Raw genomic sequence first — 21998 nt, forward strand, 5'->3', positions numbered from 1 at the left:
TTCTTGACACATTTTTTAATTGGTACACTACAGCCATACATAATGATGGGATTTGTTGTTACATATTAGTACATGCACACAAAATAACAAGAAAATTTAGCCAATAACATTCCCCCTGGATCTTTATTCCTGAAAAAAGAATTTAACACTTTTTTCTTTGTTTTTCATCATGTAGGTATTTTAAACCAAGATACATGTATTAAAAGATCTAATATGTTGGTTTCTAAAAAAAGCTACTCAACACTAAGAAGTAATCATAAAGGGATCAGATTAAGGTCTATTTCTTAAATTCTAACAGTTTGGGGCTTATTGGTGTTTTTGTTTTGTTTTGTTTTTTTTAATCTTCTGCCCTTAAAGGAACCACCATGCTAATAATTGTATGCTACAGCTACTCTAACATTAGTGGATATAAACATTTCTTACCAAATTACGCTTTTTTAGTGGAAGAAAATAATAATAGTGGCAGAAAGAAAACATCAGTGCGTAGCAAGTAAGAAGTTCAGTGTAGAAACACAACTGTAGAAAAAGCCAATGATTATCTTCACCAACACAATTGTTAATCCTGAAGAAAAAAAAATGAAAAAGAAAAAATATTTTAAACTTTAACAAGATGTTCATTTCAGGATCAGTAAGACTAAAATTAAACTCGCATTACTTCATATATGCTTAATTTCATTGAGATGTGCTAAAGCCACTCAAACCTAAAAACAAGCTGTATATTAAAAAAAGATATACCATCTTACATTTGTAAAACATTTCTTACTTAACAAAGGTAAACCCACACATATACAATAATTCTTCAACTCACAACAATCCAGTGAGGCATGAAGAACAGATATTAAGTAGTCTCCTTGTGTCATTGATGGAAACAGAAACGAAATAGTTAAACCACTAGCCAGAGGATGTACAGTTAGAAGAGCTAAGGGCCAATAGAGAAGGAAGAAAGAACCCTCTTTCGACATTCTTCTTCCAGCATAGTGATCTAACTGTGGAGAGCAACAGCTTAAATTTGCTACTCTGACATAAATGCTAAGTGTTCACAATTTTCTTTTTAAAAATCTATTCCTGGTTGCTGAAAATACAAATGTATTAAAAATCACGTAAAAATACTAAGAGCTACATTTCCAGCAACGTAACAGAGAAGTCTAAGTAGGATAAACGATTAATGTTATAATTCAAAATTTTTCAAACACTAATTTAAACTGAGTATTAAACTGTTCTTAACTTACATAATATATCCAAACTTTCAAACTATTTTAAAATTCCAGGAGAAAACTCTAATTTAAAATTAACTTGTATGAATATTTTCATTTCAAAACAGCATTATACTGTCACAAAAAAAAGAAAAAAGAAATAAAAGGTTGTGCTCCTAGTTTAAACTGTTATTTTAAAAGTATATCACTAAATTATTTTTAAGTAAAACAGAACGGAGAAACCTTGTGGATGCATTTATTAGATTTAAGAGTACATATTTTGTAAACAAAAAGATTTACTGTTGTTACTTATAAGCAGGGTTGTAAGAGAAGTGAGCTTATGCATGCACTCAAAGATGTTCTCTAAGGGTTGGGGATATAGTTCAGTTGGTAGAGTGCTTGCCTTACATGCACAAGGCCCTGGGTTCGATCCCCAGCACACACACACAAAAGATGTTCTTTAATAGCTGTGGTTTAAAAGATGACATCCTTGTCCCATGTTTCTTATACCCAAGAAGTATGGCAAATAGCTGCTATGATCACTGCACTCTTAACCAGAGAACTTTAATAAGCATTAAATCTATTTAGGTCCCTTCCTTTCTAATCTTATATAATCTTTTCTACTTCTCCTCTCCTACCAATACTGTGAAAACTTTAATAAAACTAGGGAAGCAATAAGCCTAGAAACAGAGAAAAATACTTCCATGATAGAATTTGGGTTAAAAGGCACTTCATTTGGTCACCAACAAGCTAGTCTTTATCTCTTAAACAAATATCACTAACTTTTAAAAATACATTTCCAAGCTGATTTCTTTTTAAGTCTTTAAAACTACAGGATTCTTTTGCAAGGAAGCATCAATATCTTGGCATAATAATGTACTATGAACATTATTATATTTTTAGTTCATTAGAAACATGATTATAAAGTGCTTAAAACTGAGTTCTTCAGTAATTACCACTTTTCTGAATACATGTTTCACATACCTGTTTTTAATCTATTACTGTGATTGCAAACACCATTGAGGTTTAGAAAATTATTTGCGACTTAATTTGTTTAAATCTAAGGCATATTTTAAAAATAATATCTATATGTCACATTATATTATCCTGTTGATAGTTTTAGACAATGTTTAAAATTTTTACATAGTAACAAAGTGCTTTTATTTCAAGTGATCTTAATTTTCCCTAATCTTGGGAAATTATCTTCTATTTAAATAATCAGATTATACTTAAATAATCAACCAAATTGCCACTAACAGTTTGCTAATTAGCTGTGCCATCAAAATAAATTATCAAAAATATGACATTTTTGGTACAAAGTAAAAATTTATTCTCTAGAATATTATATGCTGATGCTCAGAAAATACCAGAATGAAACATTTATGTTTTGAAGGATTGATTTATAAATACAAAGTTTTTATGTTGCCTTTTTGTAAAAACTGTCTCCATTCTAGAGTTTTCTTCCTATCTCTATTCCTTATAATGTGTGAATTCCACGTTTTAACACTGGGATGTTTGAGAGCATTAAGCTAAGTGGAGAAAAATGATAAAAGCAGTTATAAAGAATACTGTAATGTAGTTAACTTTGTATAAATGCATGCATGTGTGTACAAACATAAATATATATGTATATAGATATATTTATAAAGTGCTACACTATACCAGTTTAAATATTTATACAAGATCCAATGCTAGGAAAACAGAATTAAATACAATATCTTGTTCACAGATTTCAGTGACAGCTTTGAAATGAGATACAATACAGAATTCTCACAGCATTTGTTTTCAAAAATTCTACTTTTCAACTGAACATTTTAAGTATTACAAGAGAGCCCCCTATTGACCAAAAATGTTGGCAGTTCAACAAAATCAGCTAATTACTACTTACACACATACAACATGCATGAACTCTATTTTTTTTTTAATTTTTTAGTTGTTGATGGACCTTTATTTTATTCATTTATTTATATGCAGTGCTGAGACTCAAACCCAGTGACTCACACATGCAAAACAAGCACTATACCACTGAGCCATAACCACAGCCCGACATGAAATCTTAATACCTATATCTAATACATAGAACTTAAAAAGGCGTATGGAGTAGAAGCAGGTTATCAGGGTATCTGAAATGCACTGCTCTTTAGTTGAACAAGAAAAGGCAAATAAAAATGTTGGGATGTATATGGTTTGTTATAAGAAGAACTAACAACTACTATTTAAGTACTTCCTGCATGACAGATACTGTACCAAATGCCTCATTTAATACAAGCACCTCAGTCTTTTTGTACATTTGGGTGCATGTTAATTTTTATTGTTCTGCTCAAATATCTCCTTGTTGTTAGCAAAGGGGATCTCTGTGGAAAAATGCCTTTGGGAATTGACAGAACCATATGACCGAATAAAATATATATATGTCCTTATTAGAAAATTTTTTTTAACTGAATAACTTAATAAAATTTTTGTTTAATCCTGGCAAGTTTGAGGTTTTCACCAACTTGTTTTTCTTTTTTATTTTTCTTTACTTTTCTTTTTTCTTTTCTTTCTTTTTTGCTAAAAGTGACTTTTTCTTTTCTTACCATGGACAGTGATGATCCATTCTTCTCACACAGTGGCCACAGCGGCTGCAATGATGGGAACGCTTTGGTCTCAACAAATTACACTTGTTACATAATTCCCAGAACTCCCTTTCTAGAGAAAGAAATTAAAATGCATTTAACAAAGACAAATGATTAATGCTAAAATTCAACAACAACTGTTTAGAAGATTTTATAGGAAGTCTTCAATATCTATCTCTAAGAGATTTCTAAGTCTCCAAGGTAAATGTGCCGTAAATGTTGTTGTTTTAGTCTATGTCTGTCTTATTTTTGTGTTTCTAATTTTAAACATTATGAAAATAAAAGATTATTGTTACAGTCAAAGTAAGGAACAGAAGCAATGTATTTAAGTTTTGCACATATTGCTAGAATATAAGTAAAATCCAATGACAAAACCCTAAAGTACAACTGAATTATTATATCAAAACAGAATTTATTTAAACAAACTAATTTATAGAAATTGTATCATCTAAAAGCAAAAGAAGAAATAACATAGAGTCCTGGGTTCAGCAAATTAATAAGTTGAAATTAATCCTATAAACTCACTAGAAAAACAGAGATGGTATTCACTCCCAAATGCTTTCCATAAACCATTTTTAAAATATCAATGAATCAATCTGAGAATATGTACAGGAGCAAGTTAGAGTAGGAGATCAGAATGGTTTAGAAGTATCAGAATAGTTTCAGTAGTGAGGAAGGTTATAAAAAGATTACTATATAATGCAAATAAAGAGGCTCTTCACAAAACTGTTCTATCACTAAGCAGGGAATATTCTCTGGTATATAGTAAAAGAGCACACAATGACATTCTATGCTAAAAACATGAGGTTTGCATAAGTAAAAAAGGCATTTGTTTTCATTATAAACTGTTTTAATCAGACCCATAAAATTATGGGACAGTCATCTTTCAAGACAATACAAGTGCTCTTATATAAATGCGTCTTTTAATATGTATTGAAATGAAATTTTACTTTTATAAAATTCTTAATTTTTTTCAGCACTTATTTTATACTACCCCATATCCTGACTCTCACATTCACAGTGAATATTACTATATGCAGAATGTGACTAACATACAAAAGGTGGTCTACAAATGCTTGCTGAAGTATGAAAAATTTAAAATAAAAAAGGAAATATTCTAAATAAAAATAAAAGATATTAGAGGTTTTCTAAAATGATTTAGAAAATCATTTTCTAAATTGATTCCCCATTTGAATTCCATTATTTTAGTTTAATGGCCAGGAAAAAGTCAACATACTGGAATTTTATGTGGTAAAGCATCAGGGAAATGTTTTCTGCTACAGATGTCTCTGAAGAAACCAGTAAGTACAAATAAAACCTACATAAAATTGATTTTTCCAATAAGAAAGTTGATAACATTATCTTTTACACTTGAAATCTTATTTTAGAAGAAAATCCTTTTATTTCTTATAGTTCTTATTTTAGTAGAAACATATCATGTGAGACAGCAACAATATTAAAGCTGAATTTAGATACAATTAAACTAGTATTATTTAACTATAAGTGAAATGGAAACTCATCTATTATGTAACACATTATGATGTCACAAGCATATCATTTTTCTCTACTTAGCTTAATGCTCTCAAACATCCCAGTGTTAAAACGTGGAATTCACACATTATAAAGAATAGAGATAGAAAGGAAACTCTAGGAGATAATTTTCACAAAAGGGCAACATAAAAACTTTATGTTTATAAATAAATCCTTCAAAATATAAATATAATGTTTCATTCTGGTGTTTCTGAGCATCAGTATATAATAGCCTAGAGAATAAAATTTTTATTTTGTACCAAAAATGTTATATACTATGAAAAGAAAGCATTTGGCTATGTAAGAAAAAACCTATAATTCTGTAGTTTAGACCACAGACTGGCAAATTACAGTCTGTAGGAAATCCACTCCACCACCTGTTTTTGAAACCCATGAGTTAAGAATGTGATATATCAAAGTCATATATGACATGAAAAAATATATGAACTTAAATTTCACTGTTTATAAATAAAGTTGTATTTGTTATATGCCCATTAATTTATGTATTATTCATGGTTGCTTTCTGTGCTACAATGACAAAGCTAAGTTGTGACAGAGACTTATATGGCCCATAAAGGTCAAAATATTTACTATCAGGCCTTTATAGTAAAGAAGAGCCTGACAACCTGTGGTATGGACCATAAATTTGGTTAAAGAAAAAGCTTGGCTAAATCGAAGATACTACAGAATATCTAAAATGAGAAAGACCTACAAACAATTATACACACGTACATACACGCACAATGCATCCCTATGTGTTCAGAGAATAAGTAAAAACAAAAAAATCACTATTATAAAAATCTAGAACCATAAAGTACATCTACAATGTTTTTGCTGTGTTGCAAGTAAAAAACATCCACCTTAATTTAACCTATATACTGATAAAGCATTTCTTAGTGTCTTCTCTTTCCTTTTTCAGGGTTTACTCAGCTCAAAATAGGACCTTGGTGAATGATACAGTCTGATATCTGATGATTTACTGTTGAGATTTTTGTAGTAGCCATCAAACAATATAAAATAAAAGCCTATGGGCTGGGGCTGTAGCTCAGTGGTAAAGCGCCCGCCTCACACGTGTGAGGCACTGAGTTCAATTCTCAGCACCACATAAAAATAAAGATATAAAAACTTATTTCAACAATTTAAAAAATAAATAAGTAAAAGCCTATGAAAGAGAGAATCCAATTGATAATTTATGGTACTTACGGAAAAATTAAAAGCAAACACATTTTTTTAAGAGAGAGAAAAAAACAAAACAAAGAGAAAAAAGACAAACTGCATAAATGACTGAGGTTGTTTGAGTAAATAACATCACATTATTTAACCTGGATCTCTATTAATGCTATAAATGTCTGAATGAATATAAAGCAATGTTTGGTTTGATTTGGTTGTTTTATTCCCCTTAAGGAATCAAAGCTGGGGACATGGTTCAGTGGTAAAGCACTTGCCTAGCATACACGTGGTCCTGGGTTAGATCCTCATCATCACAAGAAAATAAAATTTAAAAAAAAATAAATAAGGAATCATCTTCTGTTCAAGTCTTAAACAATCACATTTTATGGGGCCCTCTCTCTTAATTACAATATTTTAAATCACAAAGTACTGTTTGAGGAAGAAAAATAATACCTGAACCAAAATCAATATAAGATTTGCATCCTAATATAGGTTTCCTAACAGAAATAGTAGGAAATAAATGTCAATAAGTCTCTTATGGAAGACATTTTAAAAACAACATAAGAGGAAGGAAAACAGTAAAACTATGTATGTCCATGATCATTAATCACACATGCATCCTTAGAGCTTGAGGTAAAATTTTGAGGGACAGCATCAAAAAAGACTATATTTAAAAAAAAAGGAAAGAAAGAAAAAAAGAGAAAGAAACTTGGAAGATTTTGTTCTGCAGCTCAATTCACATAGCTAAACTATGGAACCAACCCAGGTGTCCTTCAACAGATGAATGGATAAAGAAATTGTGGTGTATATATATACAATGGAATACTATTCAGACTTAAAGAATGAAATCATGGAATTTGCTGATAAATGGATGGAACTAGAAAATACCATGCTAAGCCAATTCCAAAGAACCAAAGGCCAAATGTTCTCTGATATGTGGATGCTAATTCACGATAAGGGTTGGGGACACAGGGAAGAATAGGGGTACTTTGGATTAGACAGAGGGGAGTGAAGGGAAAAGTGGGGATATAAGGGTAGGAATGATAGTAGAAAAAAATTGGACATTATTACCCTATGTGCATATATGATTATAAGACCCAACTCCACATCCTGTACAACCAGAAGAATGAGAAGTTAAACTCCATCTATGTATGATGTGTCAATGTCATATATAACTAATTAGAATAAATTAAAATTTTAAAAAATTTAAAAAAAAAAAAGATTTTGCTCTGTAACACTGTGCCAAAAAGTGGCTTTAGGGTCCTGGGGATATAGCTTAGTGGTAGAGCGCTTGCCTAGCACCATGAGGCCCTTGGTTCAGTCCTCAGTAATACACACACACACACACACACACACAAAGTGTAGAGATGACAAAAACATTGGAGTCACACACTCAAGCTAAGAACTCGACCACAAAAACTAGAGATGATTGTGGTGACGGTTGCAGATCTCTGTGAATATACTAAAAGCCACTGAATTGTACACTGTAAATAGATGATGGCATATGAATTATGCTCAACAAAGTGGTTTTTTTTTAAAAATTAAAAGATTGAATAAAATCATTTCATAAAATGTGAAAGTGATAAAAAATGATATTCTTAAATCGAGTGTTATTTTATATTTGTTATTTCAAACATGCATGTGAAAATTTCAAATAGTATAAATAGACATGTACAATTCATTTGATTATTTCACCTATATGCCCAAAAGTTTTTTAAGTCAAATTCTGGGGATTTCCTCATGAAAAATGGGACATTCCCTTGTATTCAACTTGCCTCATATTTAGTGGATTCCAAGTAAACTAAAGTTATTCATAAACACATAAACATACACATTCAGAAAGGTAGGCAAAATATTTCAGAGTAATTCAATTAAGATGGTTAAAACTGTAAAAGTATTAGGGCTTTAAGTTTCCTTTTGTGAAGAACTTAATTATATAAAACTGTTCAACCTTCAAACATTACTGAATAAATGTCACTATTCTTGGGCTTCAATTCTTTATTCATGATATATTATTTTTTACCGCTAACATTTTGTTGATCTTTTTGCCTGTTAAAATCATATTTATGCTGGGCATGGAGGCACATGCCTATAATCCTAGAGGCTTGGGAGGCTGAGGCAAGAGAATCATAGTTTTAAAGCCAGCTTCAGGCACTTAGCAAGACTGTAAGCAACGTAGTAAGATCCTGTCTCAAAATAAAATATATAAAGGGCTGGGGAAATGGCTCAGTGGTTAGACACTTTGGATTCAATCCCTGGTACAAAAAAAAAAAAAAAATCATATTTACAAAAGAATCAGGTAACCAGCAACAAAAAGTATATGATGACTTCAATTTTCCCTAAAATCATAACAAAGGTGAAAAAGAACTAAAATTATTCATCTGTACATAGATCTATGGTAAAAAGATAAAGAGACAGGGCTCTGGGTTTCACACCAGCTCTATAACATAATAGTTGTGTACTCTAGCATAGACAATCCATGTTCCTGACTACCCAGCCTTCCTACCTCAATTATCATGAAGATCCTGTAATATGAGACAACCACAGACTTTGAAAACATTAAAATATAATACATAAATGTATTTTCTGATTGGATAAAAGGGAAGTTCTTGGACTCAAAGAAAAACAGGCCAACTGTCAATTAAAACAAGATATAATGCAGACACTCAGAGTCAGAACAATATGCCATGATATCTTCCATCACTAGCATTTATAATCTAAAATAATACTGTGGTCTAATGTGGACTCAGTGAGATCTACAGATATTTGTTGGTATTCAAAATGTTTTTAAAATTCTTAATTAGGTTTGGTTTTTTTTTGTTGTTGTTGTTGTTTTACTTTTTTGGCTGTTGTTCAGGAGTGGTGGTGTTGTTGCAGTGCTGGGGATTGAATCCAGATTTTTTTATGTTTTTTTGAATGATGAACTTTCTCATAAAAATTGGATTCCAGTTTGGATGTGGTTTGTCCCTCAAGGGTCCATATGCAGAAGACTTGTCCTCAGTGTGGTACAGTGACAGCTGAAACAATCTTTAAGAGGTAGGGCCTAGTGGGAAGCACTCAGGTAATTGGGGGTACTGTTCTTGGAAGGGAATACCAGTCTCCCAGAGTAAGTTCTCATGAGAGCAAGTTGTTAGGAAAGCCTGAGCCTGGCCCCACTAAGTAACTCTTCGGCTTCTTGTTTGGCAATGTGATTGTTCACTCCCATATGCATTCCCACCATCACCATCCACCCTGATATGATGCAGCCGAAAGGGCCCTCAACAGAGCTGAGCAGATGCAGGCAGCCATTCCTGAACCTTCAGAACTGTGAGCGGAACATTTCTCTTTTGTTCATAAGTAACCTGCCTCACCTATTTCATTATAGTAATGCAAAACAAACACACACACAAAAATGGATTTCAGGAGTAGGGTCTTTACTATAACTATACCTGAAAATGTGAAGTCAACTTTTGGAATGGTCATAGGTTAGAAGAGTTTTGAGGAACAGGTTAGAATAATCTAGAATGCTGTGTGATGGGCCTTATGGGAAATTCTGGTGAGTGCTCAGAAGATAAGACTAGGGAATTAGTCTTAGATGGAAAAGAAGATTCTATTGGAATAAAGCCTTGTCAGAGCCTATTTCATGTCATTTGGACTTTCAGCAGCCAAAATATCAAGCTAAATAAGCTTTTGCTTTATAAAGTTAGCCCACTTCAGGTATTTCATCATAGTGACAAAAAGCTGAATGATACACCTATTTTGACTTTTTAAATTTTAAGACCCAGCAATCTAATCGCATGATGATTTCACAGGAACTGGCTTGTGGCTGCCACTATTAGATTCAACAGGAAAACCATAAACCTGGCTCCTTTCACTAATTGGTGGTGCCTGGAGCCTGTAGGCATTTGAGTGTTTGATCATTACAAACAAAAAGAATTTATCAGAAATCCATCCAAAATTAGAAAAAGACTTCTTTTTACTTCTGGATTTAGTATTAAAAGAGATTACACACATATACTATATATTAGAGAGTTTTTGGCTATGCCAGTTGAGAAGTGGGATTCTAAGGCTTAAGGGTACTACCCTCTCTGCCCCCACCATAAAACAGAAACAAATTGCAAGGTGGTATTTCTGTAAGTTAATAAAAAGTAAATATTTGAATGGTATTCAGAAACTTCTATAGCTATAGCCAGGCACAGTGATGCATGTCTGTAATCCCAGCTACTACAGATCAGGCTGAGGTAAAAGGATCACAAGTTCAAGGGCAGCCTGGGCAATATAGCAAGACCCTGTTCAAAATTAAGAAATAAAACGGGTTGTAGATGTAGCTCAGTGGTAAAGTATCTCCAGGTTTCACTCCCTATTCCCCCAAAACATAAGAGAAATTTCTTCAGCTACATAAATATGTATAATATTTTCATTTAACCTCTAAAATTTTAAAGCCAAGTAAGCACCTAAATGATGGATCCCAAAAAATAATAATCAGGACTTATAGGAGGCTCTATAAGTGACCTGTCACTTAACCTCAATTCACAAGGAATTACTGCATTGGTTTCCAAACTTTTAATGAAATTACTGTGATCTTTTGAAAATACTGACACATGTACTGACATCCAGATATTCTCATTTAATCAATATGAGATATTTTTAAAAGCCCCCAGGTAATTCTAATGTGCAGCAAGTGTGGAAGTTACTAAATTACAACAGAAAGTATTGTAGTTCTATAGCGTACTACAAAGATATAAATTCCTTACTAGAACAAAGTACAACATTCTCAAAAATTATATAGCAAATAAGCAAAATGCAAGACTCAGGAGGATGAGTCTATACTATGTCTGGTATATAATAAAACAAGTAATATATTTTTATTTACTTTTGTTGTTTAAATGGTTATTATGCAATAGGATGATCAAACATTATGTTTAAATGGCACTACATTAAAAAGTTTTCAAATGTTTCACTGACTATGTTAAAACTTGGAGATATATAAGAAACAGTGTTCATAATACTACAAATATTTACTCTAGGCAATATTACATTTATAATATCATGAGGTATATGGCAACAGCAACAAAATTCCTTTCTTAAATAAAAATAGAATTTCTCAGATAATTATATTTCATTCAACAAATATTTGTTGCACATCTAAATGACAGAGATTCTTCTAGACACTAGGGATATAGCAATAAATGAAGGAAGAAAACCCAAGGAAAATAAATCTATACTCTCACAAAGGTTATATAGATCTGGAATAGGTAAAAGGAGACAAACTGAAAAAGAGAGCCAGGGAATGAGAGGGAAGTGGAAGGGATGGTTTGCAATTTTAAATAGAGAAGTCTGGAAAGAAAAATGTGAGCAAAGACTTAAAAATGGTGTTAAATGATAGACACAAATACAGTATTTAATGAATACAATAAAATACATTGATAAAGATAATAATTCTTGTACCAGCAAAACTGATAAATCCAAAGAGTAGCATACCTCCATGTGGGATCTTAGGGTTCTCTGGGAGTCTTCCTGGGTCAGTTATTGAGGCCCTCACTAAGGCGACCAGACAAAATATGGCAATGCCATAAAATACTATTTAAAATAAATAAATTAATAAATTAGTCATTTACCCTTTAAAATACATTATCAACAAGCATATTTGTGTTTAAAAAGTATATATTAACTAACACTATCAGGATAAATAATTTTTTAAAAGATGAAATGAAAAATTAAATAATCAATACTGCCAAAACTATACTATATGTTCAATTTTAAATATTATTTTGCATATTAATAACTTATAAATTTGATATAAATCAGTTTCTTTAATAAGAGTGACTTCTCATCAAAAATGATACAAATAGACCCTACTTGTACTATATTTGATAGCATTTTAAAAAATATTTTACTCTTGAATTTTTCCATTAATTCTATCTTCAAAATTACTCTCAATTAGAGATGTTCAATTGCACCTTTTGATGAATCTTAACATGCTTGAGAATAAAGAATTAGAAACTTTTTAATTTTAAAATTAAAAATCAGGAAAAAATAGCAAGGGAAAACAGATTCAGTCTCTATAATTTCACAATTTAAATTAGTAAGTCACATGCATTTTGTTGAGGGAATAAAAACAAAACACACTGCACATGTAAAAGGAAACAATTTGAGTGCTCACTCCTGGACTAATTGCATAGCTATAAGTCAGTTTTATCATCTGTATAAAAGAAATTATATAACCCATAGCTCTTTTGAAATACAAATGAGGTAAAGTACATAAAAACAATGTACATGTACATATACATGTAAAATATCATTCTGATCTGACTATTTTAATCATAGGCAAACCATTAACATGTATATTATAGCAAAAATTAATTATTCAGAAGTTCAAAGTGAGGTCATAATCAACTTCATAATCAAAATCAATGATTTTAGTAGAATGAAACTCTCATTTCCCAGTAATGTACACTACCATCCCCATTCTTAGAACTTCCATATTTGCAATTAAATACAAAACAGAAACATTAAAAATGCAAACATCAACTGCTGTTTTTTTTTTTAGCAAAATGGTCTTCATATGTATTTTTCAGACTTAGATAAATATGGAGATAGCTCTTCAATATGCAAATATATAAAAACTATTATTTTTAAAACTTATTTAATTTATAATAATAATAGCACTACTAAAATAATAAATATATTAAAAGGAAGATTATCATAGTGGCACTACTCTTCAAAAACATACACAATGAAAAAACTTTAATTATAAAGAAAACAAATAAAGATCTAAAAACTTACTTATTATTACTATGCCTGGAATATGTCCTTCTTCATAGTGAGGAAAGAGGACAATTTTGGGAATTAAAACAATATTGTATAACCAGACAAAGACAATCAAACCCATGCAGCACCAACCATGTGGGTCAACAACAAAGTGAATCCGGAGACCCATTTTGCAGTCCTATAACTGCCTGCCAACCCACAAGGAAAGACAATCCTAAGAAGAAGGGGGGAAAAAAAAGTTACAAACATAGAAAAAATTACTTGACTAAAAACTGCGTTTCTGGCACCTATAAAATGCATTTACTAACTTTTTTGTATATTTGATTTTTTAACAATAAACACTTATGAAAACAGAAACTTCTGGGTATTAAATTTCACCAAAAGCCTCAAAAAATTTAATTTCAACTGTTCATTATGAATTTCTATTACGAGTATAAACTGGTATTATCTGCTGAAATTAAAACAATATTTGCCCTAACCCTACAATTTCATGTATAAACCCAAGAGAAATAAGTGTACATGTCCAGCAAAAGATTAATAAAAAAATTTTAGTAGATTTAACTGTAAGACTACTGATGGTCACACAAGTCAAAATAGTGTTTATCCTGTAATGAAAGGGTGTGTATTAACTGAAAAGGGGTGTGTTTTAACCTCTGAAGGGCTAAAAATGTTTTATATCTTGATGTGGATGGTACCCTGTGGAAATATAGAAACATTCACTGAGCTGTATACTGAAGGCTTGTGCAGTTCAGTTTAATTTTAAAACACAATGTTTTTAAAATCATGTACAAATTGCTAGAAACATTAAAATTCCAACTAATCTTACTACTATCTACTCAAGAAGACTCTTGTTTAAATGGGGCTTTGTTTTCAATTGAGTATAAATGATCCACCAACAGATCTCCAAATGAGACACTTAAAAAGTTAAGATATACTTCAACTATAGATATCAATAAAATGGCTTAAAATATACCTACATTTATAACACTTAAACAATAACACTTACAATATAAGATTTAGTGGGCACTTTTTATACCAAATATATAGAAATAACAATAAACCAGGACAATGGTTCTTGAACTTGTAAGAAACCAGAATCAACTGAGAAGCTTTAAAAGAATATATATTCCCATTGCAATCTAATAAATCTTAATTCTTCATAGAGTTCAAAAACCAATAAAACAATTTAAAGTGCTTTCCAGGTATCTGATACAGCTGACTGTTATCTAGAAACCATTAAACCTGAATCTTTACAAAGATGTCAATACTATAGCTATGAGTTGAACTTACTCAACTCAATAAATATTGACTGAGTCTCTGCTATACACCAGTCAATTGTTAGACATTAAAGATGCAACTAAGACTAAGATATGGTCTTTGCTTAAAGAAACTAACAGTCTAATGGCAAAGAGTCACAAAAATATTTAGTATAATATAGTAAGTTCCAGATATGTACTCAAGTTGTCAGTAGGGGCACAAAAGAAGGAAATAGTTAAATGCGGATTTAAGCAAGACTTTCTATAACAAATGAAAACTGAGTTCAGTCTTAAAAGATGAGAAGAAGTTATCCAAGAAAGGAAAGTGACAATAATACCACAAACAAAAGAAGAGCTGGAGATATATAAGAGTAAAAACTGCAAGAGGTATTACTAACTGCAAGAACAAATCATAAAGCTTTCTGTGACTGGGCACAGTGGCATATGCCTATAATCTTAGAGACTAGGGAGGCTGAGGCAGGAGGATGCAAGTTCAAAACAAGTCTCAGTAATTTAGCAAGGCCCTAAGCAACTCAGTGAGATCCTGCTTCAAAGTAAAAAAATAAAAGGACTGGGGACAAAGGACCCCTGAAAGGACCCCTGGGTGTAATCCCCAGTACCAAAAAAAAAGTTTCTGGGGATAGTGACTGGTAAGAAATGAGAAATAAAGGGCTACAGCAGGAAGGACACAAAGATGACATTTAAAATGCTAAGACTTCATTCTTAGGCAAAGGAAACCTATCAAAGCAGGAAGTTAACCTGATGAATTTGTTTTAAATAAGTTAGTGAAGCTTTGGTATGGAGGATAAAATTAAAGACAAAGATCAATTAGGCTAAGAGAATACAAAAGCCAAACTTAGTTTTAGCCAAGGGCCAACTAAAGAAATAGAAGCAAACCAGTGAGTCTTATTAATTGATTCAATATTAGGAGTTGCAGAGAAAAGAGTCAAGGATGACTCCTAGACTTCCAACTTATATCCCAACTATTTCATTCTAAGAGTAATTTATCTTCAATTGAAAAGCCTCAGAGTACCATTAGAGGCCTAGGATCTAGAGACTATCATGCTAAATGAAATACACCAATCCCAAAAATACAAAAATCAAATGTTCTCTCAATATGTGGATGCTAACACACAACAGGAGTGGGAGGAATAATAGTTCAGTGGATTAGACAAAGGGGAATAGGAAAGACAGTGGAATGAATCTGACATAACTTTCCTGTGTACATGTATGAATATACCACAATGAACCTCAACATAGTGTACAAGACTGGGATCCTAATTAGAGTAAGATAAGATTTCATGCTTGTATAAATATATCAAAACAGAGTCTACCATCATGTATAACTAAAACACACACATATACACACATATAACAGAAAATAAAAATAAAAATAAATAAAGCTACCAAAATAAAGATTAAGGAGCCATTTAATTCTTAAAGGAGTAGTCTGTCTCTCCTTCTTAGATCCTGCAAATACTGGGAAATGAAGGGAGGTGGGGAGACAAGAACTCAAATGCAATACCATTCAACAGTTTCAGTCAGATATGGCCCAAATTAGTATTTGCATAAGAATTCCAAAACAGGAATAGTACCCAGGTTTTTAAAAGTAAAAGCTAAATTTCACTACCCCTTCATTAGAAAATGAAAAGACAGATCAGTTATCATAAAAGAAAATCAGAGAGGATAAAGCTTAATATCTGTGTAATTTCATAAAAGAAAATCAGAGAGGATAAAGCTTAATATCTGTGTAATTTGATAGGTATCAGTATTTTAAAACCTAAAGAAGTTCATATGCAAATGGTAAGCTATTTACACAGCTAAAAAGAGAAACATTCCAAAGAATGTTAATTTTTTACAGCCTTGCCAACTACCAAGTGCTAAAAGAAATGACAGAAGGTTCTGTTTCTCAACATGTTCAATATTATTAACTTCATGTACCTTTTTGTCCTTTAATGTTTCAGTTCTGTTCAGGACTAAAAAACAGAATGTGAATTCCAATAATTACACAGAATAGAGTAATTTCATTATTCATTTCTAATTTTATTAACATTAGAAACAGAAAAGCATACAAACCAGCAAAACAAGTGGGAAAATTATCAAATACTCATTCATTTTTTAAACTGTTTTCATTTCTTTCTACCAGAAAATAGCAAAATTTTCTCATCCATAAAAGAGCCTCACAACAGAAAATATTGCATAGTAAAAAGTATCATTTAAAAATGTGTCCATTTTTTTTTTCCTGAATGCAAACATATATAGATGATAAGCTCTAAAAGAACAAGCAACCCCAATGAACAATGAGCACAGGATAGAAAAATAAAACAATGAACAAGATGTTGAATATTTAAATAAATACCTGGTAAGAGAAAATTAGTGCCACATAATCCTTAAAACAGGGTTGTAGAGAAGAAAACGGTTGTCCAAAGAGCTCCAAATCTGATTACAACTACAAACACATAACTGGTAGAGTTGTAGGATCACTCCAGTCAGTTAATATCTACCAGGCGTGGCTTATGGCTGAACAGAAACTATTACACATCCTGAGCAACAAGCAATACAATGCTGCTGCTTGGTCTTAAGGGTGGCATTTTGTTAAGTACTTTCATTAGCAACATACTAATTTATATATTAAGTGGTGAACTCATAACTCAAACTTTGATGTGACTAGTAGATACACTAGTATTTCAAGATTTTTAAAGATTACTATCTGGTAACTAAACTTGAGTGTAATGACTAATTTCATAATGATGTAAATTACTACAGCACAAACTATTTTTAAAGAAATTATAATTCAATCCTAATTAAACTACACTGAGTAAATATTTACAATGTTCAGATTTTCCCAATGGGATGGATACCACCTTTCCTTTTCTGCCTTTTCAGGCAACTGTATTTCACCACATATTCTCCTCAGGAAGAATATTTATGGAATTGGGAAAAGAAAAATAACAGAAAACTACTATATGACAGAAAACGGTAACATCAGAATGCAGAATTTAGAAAATCATAAAGATTAGCCAAAATAATTATAAGAAATCTTGTCACAAGTATATCCCCAAATACAGTTTTGTATGACTCATCATCTTGGCCAAAGTGGTTTGATGGCAGTTCTATGAATATGAAAAACACATTCCATCATTCATTCCTCCTGTCTGAAATGTCCCCACTACTCTCCTTAACTCTATTTAAATTTAACTCTCAATTCAGGACAATTTGAATCTCATTTTCCATATGAAATTTTTCCTGGCACTTCAATTCACAATGATCTTTTGGTTCTTAATTTCAATAAAAAGCAAAATTAGAAGAAGAAAACAGCCAATGGTTTTAAAAACTTGGAATGAGGATGGCCTTCACAAAACCCATAAAGTCAATTTCAACCAAAACATTTAAAAAAAATTTTTAATAAAAATTAAAATTCAAAAAATTTTAATAAAAATTAAAATTCCTGATCCCAAAACACACCAAACACCTAGTCAAAAGATACAGTATCCATGGAAAAAATATTATAACACATGAACGATAAGAGACATACAAAGGAAATACATTAAAAGGCAATTCAAAAATAGAAAATAAAATCCAATGGCTAATCATTACTGATTAGGAAATGTAAAATAACTAGGTATATTTTTCATCAATTTATTAAAAAACTTTCAGGAAGACAGATGATATTCAATGTTCAGAGGACACAGGGAAAGGGCACTCTCATAAATTACCAGTGTGCACATAAACTGATACAATCATATGGGGAGGGTAATTTGGCAGTATACATCAAAACGTAAAACCCTTTTACCCAGCAGTTTTATTTTTAGTAATATTGGCAAAGGTACTCGAGAGAGTATACAAGTATACATACATAAAAGGCGGTATAAAGGACACAGCACTTCTTGTAAATTAGAAAAATATACCACAGCCTACATGTCCATGTAGAAGAGGGGAATGATCAAATAAGTTATAATACATCCATAGTGTAGACTACTCCCAAGTTACTACAATTTTGAGGGGGAAAAAAAAAAGGAAGGCAGACCTAGATGTGCATGTCACTACCTATAACGCACTACTGAATTAATAAATCAAGTTTTATGGTGGGAAGGGGGGAAATCTTAACAGTAGCTTTTCTGGAAGAGAAGGAATAGGGGCAGACTAAGAAGAGGCATGAGGGAACTTTCTGTAGTGCTAATAAAGATCTATACCATGATATGGAGTCTGAGTTATACAAGTATGTGAATTTGTCAAAACTCAGCAAAGGTACACTTCCAATTATTGCATTTCATGGTATGTAAACTAACCTTACAAAACCCCTGTAAATCAATACTGAACTCTAGTTAATGACATATATTAAAGTATGTGGAGAAGGAAGTATACTGATACCTGCAATTTACTTTGTAATGGATCAAATAATAATAATAAAACTGATTGATGGATAGACAAGAGATGAATATGTGATGAAGTTCAATAATAATAGTTATAAAATCTAAATGATGGGTATTCAGATTTAACACTATAAAATTGATTTCCACATTTCTGTTTAAAGTTTTCAAAATTAAATGTTGGGAAGATAAGTTGAGGAATAGTTCCTATAACATTTTTTTTTTTTTTAGCAAAAACTACACATAAGTAATTTCTGCATGTGTATAGAGGGGAAAAATTGTTTGAAGAAAACACATATCAACCAAACTGGATTATCACTGAACTGAAAGAGGAGTGAGGAAGAAGGCTTTCCTATTTTATGCATATATTTATATGTTCTTCTAAGTTTATCAGTATCATATACAATTCTAAATTATTTTCAACCACCGAAAAATAGACTAAGTGACAGCACTAGTGTTATAAATGTTTAATTTGAGCCTCGATCACTATATATTATTTTTAAAATTAGGATTTTTAAAAACTGCTATGTGGAGGGATCTGCCATAAAACAACATAATATTTGCAATTTAGAAAGATATTCCTGTGACTCATATTATTTACAGCTTATTTTCTTTATAAAAAGTCTAATTTAAGAAAATACGCTTAGTTAAAATGTAATATAAAATTTGTAAACAAACTACATTTGCTAATGTACAATTAAGTGCATACAAACATTAGACTCCAAGGATACTACACTAAATAAATGAGAAACAATAGTCCCACTATAAAATGCAAACTTACCACTTGCAAATTCACTGGGATGTGTTGTAATTTTTCTGGTACTTGCATCTAGAAGTTTTATCTTGATTCATTCTTTTTGCATTACATTCCACCAAATGGACCCTCTCTTCAATAACTGTTCTCCATGAGAATCTATTAATGGTTTAACAAACAATCATCTCTCACAAAGATAAAAATTATAAGCAACTAAACATTCTATGAAAATGACAATTACAAAACTTTTAAATTAAAAAATAAGATGATTCAATTCCACCTGATTCAATGCTTACATATGCCATTCATCCCTGCAGAATTTGTACTTGTTCACCATTACAGATGAAAGTTCTCTCTTTTGAAATCACCTAATTCCCATAAAACCAAAAAAGCATTACGTGTCCAGCATTTGGGCATCATCAAATTTCCTTGACCACAAATTTCAAAGTAAAATTCAGATTCTGAGATCACTTACATGACAAAATGCAAGTAATATCTTCCAAGATATGAGGTTAGAAGCATCTACTCACAATTAATAAACAGAGAACAGAAGAGTTTAAAATAGAAATTTTGGTTTAAAATATTCTAAGAAAAAAGTTATCCTCCTACAATGAAACCACCACCAGAAGAGTCAACCATAAAAGTTAGATCCTATAGCTAAAGCTTAAAATAATAAGTTCTACAATAACATATACCAATTAACTGTTATTAATTCAGTCAATATTTATTAACTTTATATTATTCTTTGACACAGGATATAGATGAAAAAGAGACACTATACTCAGTGGAGACTGACCAGTAAAGAGACAAGATCAATTATGATGTAAAAGAAGCTAAGAAAGAGGGAAAAAATGCATCTCACATAGTAAGGGTATTAGTTCATAGAACATTTTTCAGTTTTCTGAAGATGCATGTGTGTGCTGGGATGCATTACAATCAACTTCTTTCTTATGGTAAGCTGTCATCAGGGAAAGATTTTCAGAGACAATGAAGCCTGTGAATGAGCTCAATGAAAAACAGAGGCTTTTTCTAACCAAGAGAATAGAACAAGAAAAGATGTAAAAGCAAGCAGAGGAAATAGAAGTAAATGGAAATGACAAGAATCACTGCATCTGGAACATGGGTCAAGATGTGACAACCTTGGGCTGAGGCTGTAGCTCAGTGGCAGAGCGCTAGCCTGGCATGCATGAGGCACTGGGTTCCATCCTTAGCACCACATAAAAATAAACAAATAAAATAAAGGTATTCTGTCCATCTACAACTACAAAAAAAATTGTTTTTAAGAGAGAGAGAGAATTTTTTAATATTTATTTTTTAGTTTTCAGGGGACACATTTGTATGTGGTGCTGAGGATCGAACCTGGGCCACATGCATGCCAGGCGAGCGCGCTACCGCTTGAGCCACATCCCCAGCCCCTACAAAAAAAAAAAAAAATTTTTTTTAATTAAAAAAAAGATGTGACCATAATCAATTCAAAGAAATAAATTCCACAACACTATCAGTACACATAGAAATATATGAATAACTGAAGAAAGACATTTTACCCTTTCTACATAAGATGCACTCTGATACTGCTATTCGATTTTACTTCATCAAAAATATATGATGCTGGTCACAGCCTACTAAACAGAATTCATGACACCAAATAAAGAGTGATCCTCAAATTAAAAAGCACTATGAAATGAAAACATGTCAATGAGTCTGGACTTCATCCTGAATGTAATGGAAAACCATTAAAGGATTTTAGGGAGCAAATCCCAGAATCAAATTTGTATTTGGAGAAGAAAAGCAAAGATCTTATGGCTGAGTTTGGATAGATGGATAAAGTACTGAAACTGACTTAACAAACAACAAACTAGTCTTCACCTAAGAAATGATGAAGGACATCAGGTGCAGTACACACCTGTAATCCCAGCAGCTCAGGAAGCTGAAGCAGGAGGATCGTGAGTTCAAAGCCAGTCTCAGCAATTTAGCGAGACCCTTTCTCTAAATAAAATATTTTTAAAAGCCTGGGGATGTGGCTCAGTGGTTAAGCACCCTGGTTCAATCCTCATTACAACAAAGAGAGAGAAAAATGGTGAGAAACATGGTAAGCATCCCAGAAATGCTTATTTATAAGGGCTATGCGGTATGTTTGTGTTATGAAGTGACACAACAGAAAACATACTGGAAAAAGGACAGATCTAGAAGAACTTTAATGAAAAAACTGATAGGACATAGTGGTCAAATGAAGTAAAGGGCAGATTCTATGATTAGTCCTAAATCTCTGGCTTAGGGACTAAATAAAGTTGGTATCATTCTCCAAGACAGGAAATAAAGAACAAGCTATGAATTTATGAAGTGCACTGTTTACCAATGCA

At 31.7% G+C, this 21998-nt stretch overlaps 1 protein-coding gene across 1 annotated transcript in view; it reads right to left on the reverse strand.

The window, feature by feature from the left end:
* Zdhhc21 (zinc finger DHHC-type palmitoyltransferase 21) overlaps positions 1-21998 on the reverse strand; it is a 70098-nt gene that overhangs the window by 41894 nt on the left and 6206 nt on the right. Inside the window, exons 2-6 of the mRNA XM_027950628.2 lie at positions 19666-19797; positions 13274-13472; positions 11969-12067; positions 3770-3881; positions 424-562 (exon numbers count right to left, since the gene is read on the reverse strand). Coding sequence (XP_027806429.1) covers positions 424-562; positions 3770-3881; positions 11969-12067; positions 13274-13427 — 504 coding nt within the window. The 5' untranslated portion in view covers positions 13428-13472; positions 19666-19797. The remainder of the gene's footprint in view (positions 1-423; positions 563-3769; positions 3882-11968; positions 12068-13273; positions 13473-19665; positions 19798-21998) is intronic.

The sequence above is a fragment of the Marmota flaviventris genome, chromosome 13, assembly GCF_047511675.1.
Source record: "Marmota flaviventris isolate mMarFla1 chromosome 13, mMarFla1.hap1, whole genome shotgun sequence".
NCBI classification, from domain to species: domain Eukaryota; kingdom Metazoa; phylum Chordata; class Mammalia; order Rodentia; family Sciuridae; genus Marmota; species Marmota flaviventris.